Here is a 16,527-nt window from a genome sequence, read left to right on the forward strand (position 1 = left end):
GAGTCGACTGTGCGGCTGAACAACAACAACACAATATGGACATTTTAGTGTTTTCAGCCTCCAGGTAGGAACTGGAGATCTCCTGGATTACAAATTATCTCCAGGCTACAGAGACCAGTTCCCCTGGAGAAAACGGCTACTTTGGAGGGTGGACTCCATGGCACTGTACCCCACTGAGGTGCCCCCCATGTCCTACCCTCCACAAGCTCCATCTCCCAAATCTCCAGGAATTTCCGAGCCTGTTGCTGGCGACACAGCCAATTGGGAACAGAATTAGACGTTCCAAGAGACATGGATGGCCCAGCCTAGCCCAATCTTGTCAGACCTCGGAAGCTAAGCCAGGTGGGCCCTGGCTAGGATTTGGATGGGAGTCCACCATGGAAGTCAGGGGTCGCTACACAGGGGCAGGCAGTGGCAAATCACCTCTGGATGTCTCTTGCCTTGAAACTATTACAGGGTCATCATGAGTCGGAGGTGACTTGACAGCGTGTTCCACCACCAAGGGACACAGAGCTGCTCCTTACCTGGTTTGTTGCTTTACCCGCTTCCAGGTAATGTCTATTAGTAAGGCCTGAACTGCATATGGAGCAAAATGAGGTTCTGAGGAGGTAGAATGGACTGTACCCATTCTGCCTGCAGGTGAGGACTCACATCATGTTGAAAAGTTGACTGGAAGTAGACAACTAGCTCACCAGGGAATACATGGGACTCTCTTCCCTGCAGTGCTAGTTGTTTTGCTTTGTAATTTGCAGGGATTTTTGTTTGCATTCAAGTATTTGTTCTCCTGCAATTTGAAATGATGCACTCCACTCTGCGGCCTTGCAATCCTATGGTTTCATTCTGCTGCACGTGTGGATCGACTCAAATTGCTTGTTGGTGGGGTTGCCAACCTCCAGGTGGGGTCTGGAGATCTGGAATTACAACATATTGAGACTACAGAGATCACTCTCATGTACAAAGTGGCTGCTTTGGTGGGTGGACTCAATGGCATTATGTCCGGCTGAGGTACCTCCGCTTCCTCAGGTTTAAGGAGAGCCAGTTTGGTGTAGTGGTTAAGTGTGCGGACTCTAATCTAGGAGAGCCGGGTTTGATTCCCCACTCCTCCACACACAGCTGCTGGATGACCTTGGGCAAGTCATAGTTCTGTCAGAGGTGTTCTTGAAAAAGAGCAGTTTCTGTCAGAGCTCTCTCAGCCCCGCCTACTTCACAGGGTGTCTATTGTGAGGAGGGGAAGGGAAAGGAGATTGTAAACCGCTCTGAGACTCCAGGTGAAGGGTGGGGTATAAATCCAATCTCCTCTTCCTCCTCCTCTTCTCCTCCTCCTCCTCCTTCTGACTCCTGGCCTTAAATCTCCAGGAATATCCCCCCAGAGTTGACAAGCACGCTTATTGGGTGCAAGAAAACTCACTGCAAGATGACATTCAGGCTGTTATTGCTAGACATTACCAGGAAGAGGAATGACATGGTGGGTGGTGGCAACTCTATGTCTCTCATGATGTCTGGTTCCTTCCTAATGCTCAGAGACAATAAGTCTCAATTATGGAGCAAGGGCCTGAATTCCTTTCAGTAAAACACCACACATATCAGGCCATTATTTGCAGCTGGCATGAAACAAAAATCGTGTTTCCATTTTCCTCCTTCAGGAGCCAAAAATCACACCCCAATTTGTCACTCTAGGGGGGGTATTCAGAATAGTAATTCTTCAGTGACACGGAATGGTTTCTTTTCCTCATAGCCCCAAAGCTACCAGGGTTTTATTTAACACCTCCACTGCATATTGATACTGGAGCCGGTGTAATGGCTAGGGTTTGCCTCAAGATGGTGATACAGTTTCACTCGTGTATTAGTTTACCAGGTTTAAGGAGTTCGCCAAAGACATTTGTTGCCAGGCTAAACCCAAAAAAGTGGAGATGCGGAGGTGATAACTATCTAGCAGAGTGTTCTGTGGCTCTTCCCATATGACATGAAACTTGCAAGAGTGTTGGTTGTGTTCTAGGTCACATTCTTGGGTGAAACATGGCATCTGGGATATTCCAACAGACTTGGCCATTATTTTGTATGAACTGCATGTTTGTGTTCACCCCTAAGGGCCTAAACCTGGGACGGGATGGGGGCAATAGTACAATTTCCCACAGAAAAAGTTTTTTATACTCCACTTTTCCTTACCTTAAGGGTTCTCAAAGCAGCTTACAATCACCTTTCCTTCCTCTCCCCACAACAGACACCCTGTGAGGCAGGTGGGGCTGAGAGAGTTCTGAGAGAACTGTGACTGACACAAAGTCACTCAGTAGGCTTCATGTGGAGGAGGAGTGGGGAATCGGACCCGGTTCTCCGGATTAGAGGCTGCCGCTCTTTAACCAGTACACCATACAGGCTGTCGTGGTCCAGACTGCAAGCTCATGCCCTTTTTTAGTTTGTTTCTGACATTTCAAGAAATGACATAGTAATTCATGAGATTCAAGAAATTGTATGTATGTATTGGTTCTGTGGAGGGGGAATCTATATTTCAAGTTTGTACTCTTGGGCCCTATTAGTGTCCTAGAATATACCCCAGAATCCTCTGCAACATACGGATTGTCCCGAGGACGGGACCACCGCCCCCCCCCCGCACGGTCCCAACGAGACCGCCACCAACGTCGGGAGGACGACCCCGGGACCCACCTCTACTCACCTAGGATCCCGGGCGACGCCGGAGGGAGACCACCAAGGCAGATGCAGCCACAGCCCTCCCGTCATCGGTCCCAGTCGACGCCCGCAACGGGGATGTCAGGAGTTCGCCCCAAACGTGGCCCAGAGCAAGAGTACGCCAACGCATCCGGGCCCCGCGCCCCATCAGGAAGGAATGAGGGAGAATCCGGCCCCTCCCAGGAGCCAGCGCCCTCCGTTATGATGGGGGGGCGGAGAAGGGAGGGGGCGGAGAGAGCCGGGGGAACACGGGAAGGCGGGAGGAGAGGATAAAAGGACGCAGCTGTAAGAGGCCAGGGATGACAACCTGGATGGAAGGAGACGACACTGCAGAACAGAGAGAGGGGAAGTGTCTCACATCCAGAGGGAACACAGTGGCAGACACGGTGACGGAACCTCCCTCCCCGTTCAAGAGTCTGAGGCCCCTGCTGCTTGGTCGAGTGGGCCACCAAGGTGGCAAAGACATGGGGGCTGGAGGAATCCAGTGGCAGCGAGGGGGAGTCGTCAGGGTTGTGTGACACAGATAGATGCAGAAAAAGGTGTCCTGAAGGCAGAAGAGAGAGAGAGAGAGCCAGCGTGGTGTAGTGGTTAAGAGTGGTGGACTCTAATCTGGAGAACCGGTTTTGATTCCCCACTCCTCCACCTGAAGCCTGCTGGGTGACCTTGGGCCAGTCACAGTTGTCTCAGAACTCTCTCAGCCCCACCTGCCTCACAAGGTACCTGCTGTGGGGAGAGGAAGAGAAATGTGATTGTAAGCCAGTCTGAGACTTCTTAGGGTACAGAAACCAACTCTTCTTCTTCTAGAATGTTTGGAGGGTGGCTACTTTGTAATTCTGGGGGATCCCCAGGTCCCACCTGGAGGCTGGCATCCTTACTTAAATCCCATACCACAAAAGCTATCTGAAGGAATTTAGCATTGAATACGAGTTTCATTTGGGTTCTAGCAGACTCCTTGACAGATGGCATTTTCAAATGGTTTCCAGTATCGTGCCCAATACAGCCTCTGCTGCCATCTACGCTTGATTGGCGTAGCATCAGGGTTGTGTACCGGGCAATCAAACTGACATTGGGAAGCTGTTTAACGAAGCAGCGATTCCCAGCAAATGCCAAAGGCCTTTCTGAGTTTTATTCTCTTTTTCTAATAGGCCACTATTGTTTGAGATCAACCACTGAAACAGTTGAACTCTGGGTAGCACCAGGGTGTGCGGCTATAATAAAACAGTAAAAGAATGCTGGGACCGTTTCGGATCCAACTTTTTTGTGTCGATGCTGAAGTGACGCTTCTGCAGCGCAACCAAATTCCTAGTTGTCTGTTACTGAGCACTTGTTATTCCTTTTAATTGCTTTTGGGGTTTTCCCGCCCCTCATCTCTCTGATGAGATTGCCAGGAAATCATCTTCCCCTTGATCCGTATCTCTCCCAACCGAGATGAGCGAAGGCGAGAAAGAAAAGGTCCCTGCTGCTTTTCTCTTTTGATTTCAGGCCATTTCTGTGTGTTCGGCATAGATAAAAGTGCCGCAAAAGCTTCCTTCACCTTGCATCTCTGACCTTACAAGCAAAACAAAGAAGTGATACACCAACATCCCAGTTCGGCTTTGGCTGCACACAGGCAGAAGTCTCTTAAGTGTGAAGTTTCTTAACTGTACTGTGGAACCCATATAAGCTGATATGGGCACGTGGCCAAATCAGATTGTTAGCAAAAACACCAATTGGCTGTTGGTTGTCAGTGTGAACTCATTTGTTGGAGGGACGGGGAAAGCCAAGGAGGCTGAATTCGGCCCTCTGGATCTTTCTTCCTCTTTTGCTTTCCTGGACAGACTATTACTTCTGTCACTGGCAATACATCCTGGATGGGGTTCTCTCCCAGGTGGGATCTCCTGGAATTACAAATCTCCAGACAACAGAGATCAGTTCCCCTGGAGGAAATGGATGCTTTGAAGGGTGGTCTCTATGGCATTGTAGTCCACCGAGGTCCCTGTCCTACTCAGGCTCCATCTCCAAATCTCCAGGAGTTTCCCAACCTGGAGATGGCAGCCCCCCCCCATCGGTGGCCAGGGAGACCTGGAAACCCTAAATGTAAGGTGGGTTTCAACTACAAAGGGGGCACCTGGCAACCCTAATAAATCTGCATGCTGCAGGCCTCTGGTACACTCAGATATAGCTGGAAAAGGATCATAATCTGGGAAGCCTGTTAGTGTGAGATAGGAAAGCCAGCCTCCAGGTGGGAACTGGGGACCCCCTGGTACTGGATAGAGTCTTTGGCTCAGTGGTAGAGCATCTGCTCGGCATGCAGAAGGTCCCAGGTTCAATCCCCGGAATGTCCAGTCAGGACCAGGCAGTAGAGGATGTGAAGGACCTCTGCCTGAGACCCTGGAGAGCCGCTGCCAGTCTGAGTAGACAAATACTGATTTTACTGGACCAATGGTCTGATTCAGTAGAAGGCAGCTTCACGTGTTCAAGTGTTCAATTACAGCTCATCTCCAGTCTAAAGAGGTCAGTTTCCCCTGGAGAAAACAGATGCTTTGGAGGGTGGACTCTATGACATTGTACCCCACTGAGGTCCCGGTCCACCCCAGGCTCCACCCCCCAAATCTCCAGGGTTTCCCCAACCTGGATCTGGCCACCCCACCCATCCCCATCCCCCACCAGTGGCCAGGGAGGACCTGGCAACTTTAGTATGAGAAATGGACAAATGAAACTGATCTACTAGCAATTTTCAGGATCTGAAGACAGGCTAGAAGAGAGTCTCTTTACAGGAGTTACGCCATTCCAATCCAGTGTTTAGTATTTATTGTTTTGCTCCCCTTCAGTATTTTAAACAGGCACCTGTTGCAAGTGTGGCCCAGTGGTTAGAGTATCGGACTAGGAGCTGGGAGACCCAGGTGCAAACCCCCACTCATGCCATGGAAGCTCGCTGGGTGACCTTGGCCCAGTCACACTCTCTCAGCTGAACCTACCTCACAGGGTTGTTGGGAAGATAAAATGGATGAGAGGAGAATGGTGTAAGCCACTTTGGGGAGAAAGCAGTGGTTTAAATGGTGGAAAGATGTGGGTAGGTAGGTAGATGATAGATAGATAAGGCTGATCAGGCAGTTGGTTCCCTTTCCTGAACGGAATGACTTGGGAACAGTGATCCCTGTGATGGTCACCTCGAGACTGGACTACTGTAACGCTTTCTACATGGGGCTGCCCTTGTCTCCAATCCGGAAGCTACAGCTAGTGCAGAATGCTGAAGCCAGGCTGCTGATGGGCCTCCCTGTGCAGGAGCACATCCAGCCTGTACTGAAGGCACTGCACTGGCTGCTGATAGCATACCGGATTCGTTTCAAGGTGCTGGTTTTAACCTATAGAGCCTTATATAGTCAGGGTCCAGCATACCTAAGGGACCACCTTTCCCCACATGTTCCCTGGTTGTTGTTGTTCAGTCGCACAGTCGAGTCCGACTCTTCGCGACCTCATGGACCAGCTCCCGCCAGGCCTTCCTGTCTTCCGCCGTCCTCTGAAGTTGGCTCAATTTCATGTTCGTTGCATCTTTGACACTGTCTAACCATCTCATCCTTTGCCGTCCCCGTCTTCTTTGGCCTTCAATCTTTCCAAGCATCAGGGTCTTCTCCAGTGAGTGCTCCCTTCTCATTTGGTGGCCAAAGTAGGGACGCAAAATCGGTTGGCCCTCCCAGGCCCCAAGGATACCAGGCTGGCTACAACCAGGGCCAGGGCCTTCCCAGTGGTGTCTCCATACTGGTGGAATGAGCGCCTGGTAGAGATCAGGGCCCTGCGGGACCTTTTACAGTTCCGCAGGGCCTGCAAGACAGAGCTCTTCCACCAGGCTTTCGACTAAGGAGCCGCATTACACACCGAGGAGTGCCCCTGTGCCCTGGCTTTACCACCTTTACCGCCGCACCATTGGAACACACGGTTACCTAAGCTGCATTATAAATAATTTTCCTCTTGCTTTTATCAGATCATGTTCCAGTGTTTTAGGAGTATTTTAAATGACTGCTATTTTATGTTTATGTTTATATGTCTATGACAGGTTTTAATTGTATTTTATATGAAACTCTATGTAAGCCGCCCTGAACCCACTTCGGCGGAAAGGGCAGGGTATACACCAAACTTGATGGTAGATAGATAGATAGATGGATAGATAGACGGACGGACGGACGAACACAGTTTTAGCCTTGTCGCCAGGAAACGATCCGTGGTCACTGATTGTGACGGCATGAACATTTGTGGAACCTCATTTTTAGTTTGTGTCTTACGTTCCTTCTACAAAGTACAATGTTCAGCATAATCTTTGGAGTGTCAAGAACTGCAGATTTATGTGTCTGAGATAATCCATCCGTCCGAAAGTGCTCAATTATTAAGCAACTAGCTTTACTCTGACAGGAATACCAGGTCTGCAAAAGTCGGCATTTGTTCTCCAGCCGCTCTACACTAGTTTCACCAGACAAAACGGGAAGCCGGAACAAACGAGTTCCAAGAAGAAGCCGAGATCCCGATTAGGGGCCCATGCTTAATATACCTATTCAATGGTTAAATTGTAAAGCAGATGAGTATTTTAAAAGTTAAAGCAAACCTATAGTTGAAGAAGGTCGGTCAAGCACAGAGTGATTCTACTCAGAGCTGCTCCAGGTGAAACCTACTGAAATCGATGGATTTCAGCAGAAGGGGCAGGATGATTGTCTCCCTTTCTGATGGAGACCTCCAACTCCATCCTCATGCTGTTCCGGGGGGGGGGAGGGGGTCCTCAGTCCCTCTGGAGAAGCCTGGGGTGGGATTTGTTGCTGCAGCATGAGGGTAGAGGCGGAGAAACCTCACTGCAGGGACAGAAATCCCTTCTGAATGCAGAAATCCGCTCGGGGTCCAAGACAGGAGTAAACGTCTCATAGGACTGCATTGAGCATCACCTGCTTTTAAAATAAAAAGGGTGACCGTCTCCCCTTCCATTACGTGTCGCCGCAGATTCTCCTCTCGTAGTCCTGTAACGAAACGGTCTCAAAGGGCCATGTCCAAGTGCTCCCCAAATTTGCACTCGGAGGCCAAGCCGCGGAGCTCGGCAAGGAACTCCGTGGCAGTTTCGCGGGCTTGCTGACTCCGCTGGTGGAACACCACGTGGCACGTCATCTCCGAAGGCTTCGGCATGTAGTGGTTCTGGACAGCCGTGACGATTCATCGAAGGTGCAGTCTTCGAGCTTATGGGAGAGGAGGTACTGGGCTGACCGCATCATTCATCCCACTGTCACGGTCATGTACGATGCGTCAACAGAATGTGGGCAGGTCCTACGGAGACACACAGACCAACTCCGTCGGCGCATGCTCCCAGAACACCCAAGCACGGAGGTTCCTGAACAACAGGCAAACCCAGAGGTGAGCCCCCCAGATGCCCCAGCGCAGGACCTCCCCACTGAAGAACGTCAGAACTTTGCCCCAGTCACCCCGGCAGCTGCCGAGGAAGGCCTGACAACTAACGCTTCTGCGCCAGAGGTGTCTGCACCCCCAGCGCATCCCAGCACAGCGGACGGGGCCCCGGAGGTCCCAGTACCGGCCCCCCCCGATGGTCCACTAGAGAACTGTGGTCCCCATTGTACTTAAAGGACTATGTGACCTAGGGTGGGTCCGAACTATGGGGGGAGGGATGTTATGTCCGCTGACCGCCACCAGGGGCCAGCGAATACCCCAGAGCTTGACTCTGTAAGAACAATGGGGACTAGGCTCCTAGTCTCTCCACTTGGGAACCAATAGGACTGTGGCGGGAGATTTAAACCCACCAACGGGACCTAGGGGTGTGTCCCCAGGTGTGTATATAGTTGACCAGCTGGCCATTAGTCTTTGTCTTTGTTGTGTACCAGTAAACCATGCTGATCACTACAGTCTCTGTGGTTTCTACCTACATGCATCTAACCCACTACACTCCAGTCCACCCTCCAAAGCATCCATTTTCTCCAGGTGAACTGATCTCTGAAGTCTGGAGATGAGCCCACCTGGAGACTGGCATCCCTATGGCACACACATGCACTCAGCATCTAAAAAGAAAAAGAAAAAAAAGAAAGAACTGCTATTAAAAGTAAATAAAGCAAAACCCACCTTTGCAAAGAGCTCAGTGTGTGTGCACGTCATGAAAATTATACACAGTTACTTTAACCGTCTATCCAACCACCCACTTCTGTAAAGAACAAACCAGGAAGTGGTGACAAAACAAGGCAGCAGAGCATGAAGGGAGAGACAGAAGTGACACTTTTGTTCTATGGCACTGGAATGAGCCTCTGCTGATACATGCAAAAGACGGAGGAGGGGAAACAGAAGTCAATGGTGTCTAGATCACGCGAAGTGATGGTATGGCTTCAGAGTGCTCTGTTATGTTCTCTTATGAGAGCCATTGTGGTTAAAGTGCCGGGACTAGGATCTGGGAGACCCAGGTTTGAATCCCCCACACATGCCATGAAAGCTTGCTGGGTGGCCTTGGGCCAGTCACACCATCTCAGCCTAACCAACCTTGCAGGGTTGTTGTGAGGATAAAACAAAGGAGAGGAGAATGATGTAAGCCACTTTGGGGACCCCACTGGGCAGAAAGGCAGGATATAAACAAAGTAAATAAATAAATGCACTCAATTTGTGTGGGGCGGCACATCAAAAAGTTGTCCACACTCCCCAATCAGGCAAAGTCATACATTTGCCTAGGGCATTGAGGATCACCGTTCTTTCGGCCCCGTGACCCCTAGGATTTGTTTTGGAGCTGGGCAGTGGTCAGATTTTGTGATTGTGAGAGCGCCACATCCCGCCTGGCCTTTCCTCAGCAGCAAGTGGCTGAATGCTCGGTGCTTTGCCGTTCCGTCTGGCAGATGGCTGCGAGCTCCAGGAGGTCATGCGCCCGGCCGGGCGGACCTTCGGTGCCACTGAAGCCTTCTCCCCCTCAGCAGCAGGCGAACGAGTTGGAACAATACATCACCCTCACAGCCCAATGATAAGGGATGACAGGTTGCGGGGGGGGGCGAGGCAAAGGTTATTGATGAGAAGATCCGTCTGGATAATTGCTGTAATTATATCCTGGGGATTCTGCGCCTTTCGGAGGCATTTGTGCTGCAGTTCTGAGGATAAATATAGGCCTGACAGTGGACTTCCATACTTGGCCTTTGCAACCACCGCGTTCTCCTTTTATACAAACAAAGGAAGAGACTTTTCAGCATTTCCTTGTGGTGAAGCCAAATGTCTTCTTCTCCCCCCCCAGCAAATCCAAAGGAAGGGGTTGCCTGAGATTGGATGGTGGCCAGTGGGAAAAGAAAATACATCTGAATCCAGCGGGTTATGATGATACCCCAGGAACAAACTGTAAGAAAAAGATTATCAGTAGTGCAAGACTAATTATAAGGGCAGTGAAGGATGCGGTCTCTCCTCCCTCCCAGCTTTATTAGAAGTAAATCCGAAACGCAAGTGAGAGACGCCAGATTCGCACAGCAGGTCCGCAAGCTGTTGGCATAACTCTGAATTCTCAACGATATGCTTGTTTTTGATGGTGTGGTGGTTTCCCCCCCCCAGCTGAAGTGTGGGAGGTTTAAAGGGGGGGAGAAATATTTATGGCATTTGTATGGTTAGGAGCGCGGACTAATCTGGAAGAACCGGGTTTGATTCCCCACTCCTCCACATGAAGTTGCTGGTGTGACTTTTGGTCAGTCTCAAGTCCTTTCAGAGCTGTTCTCTCACAAGCAGTTCTCAAAGAGCTCTCTCAGCCCCACCTACCTCACAGGGTGTCTGTTGTAGGGAGGGGGAGGAGATTGTAAGCTGCTCTGAGACTTCTTCAGGTAGTGAAGGGCGGGGTATAAATCCAATCTCCTCCCCCTCCTCCTCTTCTCCTCCTCCATCCCATATTCCAAGGAGTGCAGCATAACATACATGGTTGTCACGACACTCTGAGGTAGCTTTGGTCAAGTAACTGAACCAAAACCAAGAGGAAACCGGAACACCGGACTCCCACTTCCCATGCAACCCTCTATCTGGGGGTCCCCAACGTGATGCCCATGAGTACCATGGTATCAGCCAACATCTTTGCTGGGGTTCACCAAGTTTTCTTAGAAACTGCACAGGGCTAGGTGGGGCTTTTGTGCAGCAGGGCTTTTGTTTGGCCATTGGAAAGTCTTTTGGCTGTGCACAGCATTGCCACCTTCCAGGTGGGTGCTGGAGTTCTCCCAGAAGTATAATGGACTAGGAGTAAGGCCCGTTGTGGGAAGAAATACAACGAGCTCTAGAAGGAAGCTCCAGGTGAGTGTCATAAGAACATGTCAATGTTGGCTCAGGCCAAAGGTCCATCCAGTCCAACACTCTGTATCACACAGTGGCCAGAAATACCAGTGCCATCAGGAGGTCCACCAGTGGGGCCAGGACATTAGAAGCCATCCCACTGTTGACCCCCCCAAGCACCAAGATGACAGAGCATCACTTGCCCCAGAGTCCCTATCTATACCTTGTGGCTAATAGCCACAGATGGACCTCTGCTCCATAGTCTTACATAGTACTGTTATTAATTAAGAGAACATAAGAGACGCCAATGTTGGATCAGGCCAAAGGCCCATCCAGTCCAACACTCTGTGTCACACAGTGGCCAGAAATACCAGTGCCATCAGGAGGTCCACCAGTGGGGCCAGGACATTAGAAGCCCTCCCACTGTTGACCCCCCCCCAAGCACCAAGATGACAGAGCATCACTTGCCCCAGAGTCCCTATCTATACCTTGTGGCTAATAGCCACTGATGGACCTCTGCTCCATATGCTTATCTAATTCCCTTTTGAAGCCGTCCATGCTTGTAGCTGCCACCACTTCCTGTGGCAGTGAATTCCAAGTGTTAATCACTCTTTGGGTGAAGAAGTACTTCCTTTTATCCGTTCTAACCCGACCGCTCAGCAATTTCATGGAGTGCCCACGGGTTCTTGTATTGTGAGAAAGGGAGAAAAGTACCTCTTTCTTTACCTGCTCTTTCCCATGCATAATCTTATAAACCTCGATCATGTCACCCCTCAGTCGTCTTTTCTCCAAGCTAAAGAGCCCTAAGCGCTTTAACCTTTCCTCATAGGGAAAGTGTTCCAACCCTTTTATCATTCGAGTTGCTCTTTTCTGCACTTTTTCCAAAGCTATAATATCCTTTTTAAGGTGTGGTGACCAGAATTGCACACAGTATTCCAGATGAGGTCGCACCATTGATTTATATAGGGGCATTATTATATTGGCTGATCTGTTTTCAATACCCTTCCTAATAATCCCCAGCATAGCATTGGCCTTCTTTATTGCAGTCACACACTGTCTTGACATTTTCAGTGAGTTATCTACTACAACTCCAAGATCTCTCTCTTGATCTGTCTCTGCCAGTTCAGACCCCATCAATGTGTATTTATATTTAGGATTTTTGGCTCCAATGTGCATCACCTTGCACTTGGCCACATTGAACCCCATTTGCCATGTTGACGCCCACTTGCCCATCTTTGACAGATCCCTTTGGAGTGCCTCACAATCCTCACTGGTTTTCACCACCCTGAACAACTTCGTATCATCCGCAAATTTAGCCACTTCACTGCTTACTCCCAACTCCAAATCATTAATGAACAAGTTAAAAAGCAGTGGACCAAGTACTGATCCCTGCGGTACCCCACTGCTTACCCACCTCCACTGAGAGAACTGCCCATTTATACTCACTCTCTGTTTTCTATTAATTAGCCAGTTTTTGATCCATGAGCTTACTTAGGAGCCTTTGATGAGGAATTTTATCAAAAGCTTTCTGGAAGTCAAGGTAAACAATATCTATTGGATCCTGGCTGTGTCCTGGCTGTGGTTGGTGGGGTAGCAGAGGGAAGGGGGAAATAGAGGGAGGCAAGCCATGTTTATTTCCTTCTGCTTAGCTATAAGGCAGGGCTGTCTCAAGCCATTTTGCTGCCCCAAGTGGGTAGTATGGGAGGACAGCCTCATGGTAACAGGTATGGTTCCCTCCACCCCTGACTTACGTTGATTCGGGGCTCTGCAGTGGCACCTCCTCCTATGCTGTGTCTTCTGGGTTCCAAGGATCTGGAAAGCGGTTCCATAGCCAGTTACAGGGTTGCCAACTCTGGGTTGGGAAATACCTGTAGATTTGAGGGGTAGAGCCTGGGGAGGGCAGGGTTTAGGGTGTGGAGGGACCTCAGCAGGTATAATGCCATAGAGTACATTGCCCAAAGCAGCCATTGTAATAGCCGGGAAATTTTCTGTATGGGAAATGATGTGCTGTGGCTGGGGAACACGGTGATTTCTGGGAGATCTCCAGGCCCCATAGGGAGACTGGCAACTCCAGTGACCATCTAAGGGAAGATTGGGATATGTATTTTACCTCAGGACACATGACTCCCAACAGCAACAACAAACTATTTAGAATATTAGAGGCAAAGGCCAATCAGGCCACATATGCCAATAACCTTTGTTCTTACTGGCTATTGGGGGAAGAGGAACAGCAAACTGTTTAGAATATTGGAAGCGAGACTCAGGCAACGCAGCCAGTGGATAGGCACAGCTTCTGAGTGACAGATCAGGGAGCCAACTGACTTGGGAGCATGTGGAATGTTCAGGAGAGTCCATGACCAAAGCAGAATTATTATATAGAGAGATTTCTAGACTACAGAGATCAGATCCTCTGAAGGAAATGGCAGCTCCAGAGCATGGGTTCTATGAAACCAAATCCCTGCTGAGCTTAGGTTGCCAAGCAGCGCACAGCAACTGGAAGGAGGGGTATGGAGAGGACAATTTAAAAATTAAAAAAGAAAGATAAGGCCCCATCTCCTTACAGGACGTTCTTGCCATCGAGTTCCTGGCAATTCCTACAGGTAGGCAATTCCTACCTGGAAGTGACAAAGGGTAGCTCTGGGAATTGCCGGAAACATCTTGAAATGGCCTAAGTTTTTACCATAGCGTTTTCGGGAATTCCTAGAGTTACCCTTTGTCACTTCCAGGTAGCCCTAGGAATTGCCAGAAGCTCTATGGTAAGAAGTTGTAAGCCGACTAGGCCTTATTGTTCTTTTTTCTTTTCCTCCTGCTGCTAAAATGGGACCTGGGTGCTTCAGAGCCCTAGCTGAGCTCCCGTCCTTCCCCAGATTCTGCAAGCTCCACGCCCAAGTCTCCAGAAGTTCCCCCAGTTGCAGTTGGCAACCCTAGCTGTGCAGATTGTTATAATGTTGGTTGGTTTAGCAGCAGCTGCCACCATAGCACAAGGATCGTCACTGCATCACTGAAGGTATGCAGCATATCTGCAAGAAAAATATGTTTTAAACAATAGGTTCATTTTAAAAGGCACCCCGTTAAACAGAGTTTCTGCCTGAAGAGTTACTATTAGAGCCATGCACAGCCTCTTTCTCTTTCTGCCCTTATGAGGGCAGAATTTCAAAGGTTCTCCTGGGTCCAGGCTCCAAACGTTTGGAGAACCCTGCTCTATACCAACTTGGATCACATTGGGTTGGATCCAGTGGAGGTGAAAAGTACTCAGAAACCCACCACCAAAACACACCCCTATTTCCCTATAGGCTATTTACAGTAGCCGAGAGTCCCATAGGCTCTCGGCTGCGGACCTGGCCCTCTGATAGGTGCGGGCTAGGATCCGCTGTTCTATTGTTCTCTTAGAGCGAAGCTTCAGGCTTTGCTGACCGCATGGCCCAATGGTCGCGCACGTGGTAATGGCGGAGTACATTACAGGAGGATTTTCAAAAATGGGGAGGGAGACAATTTTCACCAGTTCCCCTTCCCACTGCTGACCTCCATCTCTGTCCCTCATGCTGTCTCTGGGAATCCCCCGTCCTCTAAGAGCCGCACTGGGGGCGGGCATTGGGGGCTGAAGCAGGAGAGAAAAGGAGAGAAATTCGCACTCTGATGGGAATCACTTATGTCAGCAGAAATTTGCAGGGTATCCAAGCCATTATAAGTGGTCTTCATAAGACACTGGAACAAACATTAGGGAGTTTTGGACCCATCCGTTTACAGCATAAGCGCATGGTGGTTCTTGTTTTTTGCAGGGAGAACTGTTGTAGTGTAATAGTTCACATGCCGGCCTTGGGCTTTTCTGCATTCTAATCTCCCTGACTTGTAAGTTCCTGCTCCTTTGGGGGAGGGCGTTCTTGTCGGACTCTTGGACAGAGTTACTCCCAACAACACTCACTGGCAGTAATTTGTTTATTGATGAATAAAATGTTCCAAGCTCAGATCACTACCATGTCAGAACTGGGGTTCTGGTGCCAAAATCAGTAGTTATAGACAGTTCAAACAGGTACCCTTGAATCCTGTCCAATCACATTTCATAGTCATCCCACCTAGCTTTCGCGCTCTCTACACCCCCACCTGTGAATATACCATTACTTATCTATGGCAGCGAGGCAAGCACAGTCAGTGTTTCAAGGTTGTTCCAGATTCAGGAGGTATCTTAAGAAGAGTTACAGGTGTCTCTCACTCACACACCCCTCAAGAATTTCCTTCCCCTTGCATCCCCACAAGACATGACAAAGTTGACAGTTCTGTTCTGCATGTATTTTGCTCCCTCTAGTGGTCTATTCAGTATTATTCCTGTGTATGTCTGGCATATCTCCCTGCAGGATTTTATGTGGGAGCAAAACGTGTGTGGAACAGAACCCACCTTCCCCCCCCAAAAAAACAACAACCTTGGAACTTACAAGCAAGGAAAATATGAATGCAGAAAGCGCATAGAATTGGGAGACCCAGGTTCAAGCCCGACTCAGCTATAAAATACACAGGGACAGTATCTTGTAGCTGAACCCACCTCACTGGGTTGCTGTGAAGGAGGGGGGAACCATGTATGCTGTCCTATGCTTCTGGGAGGAAGGGTGTGATGTGACAGATGTCTTGAATATTGCACTTCTGTTGTGCTATTTTCCCAGCACACCGATTGCAGTACTGGCTCTCTGGGAACATGAAATCCAGCAAAGGGTAGAGTATAGTTTTTAGACCTTAGGTCTCTCAAGTGCTAGATTGTGAAGAAGACTTTCAGGTGGAGAAATGCATAAGCAGAATGGCTTCCTTTGTTTACCAAAGGGCAGCAGATAAAATGGCGCTTGTGTAACCACCAGGCCCTGGATTAAAGAAGAATTTGTTCTGCTGTGATACACACTGGAATTGTCAGCTTGTCCAGGCAGGTTTGTCTTCAAGTATAATGCTAATGAAGTTATTAAAACAACTATGCATCTCATGATGCCCTGCGCTTCAGCTGGGATGTAAAAGTGATTGCACCGCTTGGGAACAGTGATCATAATGTTGTTGAGTTCAACATTTGTATAAATAGGGAATTGGCCAAAAAGACTCACACAATCACTTTTAATTTTAAAAGGGGTAATTTCTCTGATATGAGGGGACATGTGGGGAGGAAACTGAAAGGAAAAGTAGAAAGGGTCAAAACCATTGGGGAAGCTTGGAAACTATTTAAAACTACAATCCTAGAAGCTCAAAAAAAATATATTCCGCAAGTTAGGAAAGGCACAAACAGGTATAGGAAGAAGCCTGCATGGTTAACAAACAAAGTAAGGGAAGCTGTAAAAGGTAAAAAGGATTCCTTTAAGCGGTGGAAAGCTAGTCACAGTGAGGCTGATAAAACGGAACACAGGCTATGGCAAATAAAATGCAAGTCTGTGGTCAGGCAGGCAAAAAGGGAATATGAGGAGCATATAGCAAAAAACGTAAAAACCAACAATAAAACTTTCTTCAAATACATTAGGAGCAGGAAACCAGCCAGGGAAGCAGTGGGGCCCTTGGATGACCAAGGGGTAAAAGGAGTACTGAAGGATGATAGGGATATGGCTGAGAAGCTAAATGCATTTTTTGCCCCCGTCTTTACTGTGG

General features: G+C 49.0%; 1 protein-coding gene across 1 annotated transcript in view; it reads left to right on the top strand.

Annotated features, from left to right (window-relative positions):
- The window catches only part of LOC107111300 (transcriptional repressor CTCFL-like), a 53,507-nt gene extending 43,860 nt beyond the window's left edge, over window positions 1-9,647 (top strand). The window contains exons 10-12 of the mRNA XM_015412260.1: window positions 4,503-4,552; window positions 7,663-8,223; window positions 9,405-9,647. Of these exons, the coding sequence (XP_015267746.1) occupies window positions 4,503-4,552; window positions 7,663-8,223; window positions 9,405-9,647 (854 nt within the window). The remainder of the gene's footprint in view (window positions 1-4,502; window positions 4,553-7,662; window positions 8,224-9,404) is intronic.
- The last annotated feature ends 6,880 nt before the right edge of the window (window positions 9,648-16,527 follow it).

The sequence above is a fragment of the Gekko japonicus genome, unplaced genomic scaffold, assembly GCF_001447785.1.
Source record: "Gekko japonicus isolate JY-2015 unplaced genomic scaffold, Gekko_japonicus_V1.1 scaffold2989, whole genome shotgun sequence".
Classification (NCBI taxonomy): Eukaryota; Metazoa; Chordata; class Lepidosauria; order Squamata; family Gekkonidae; genus Gekko; species Gekko japonicus.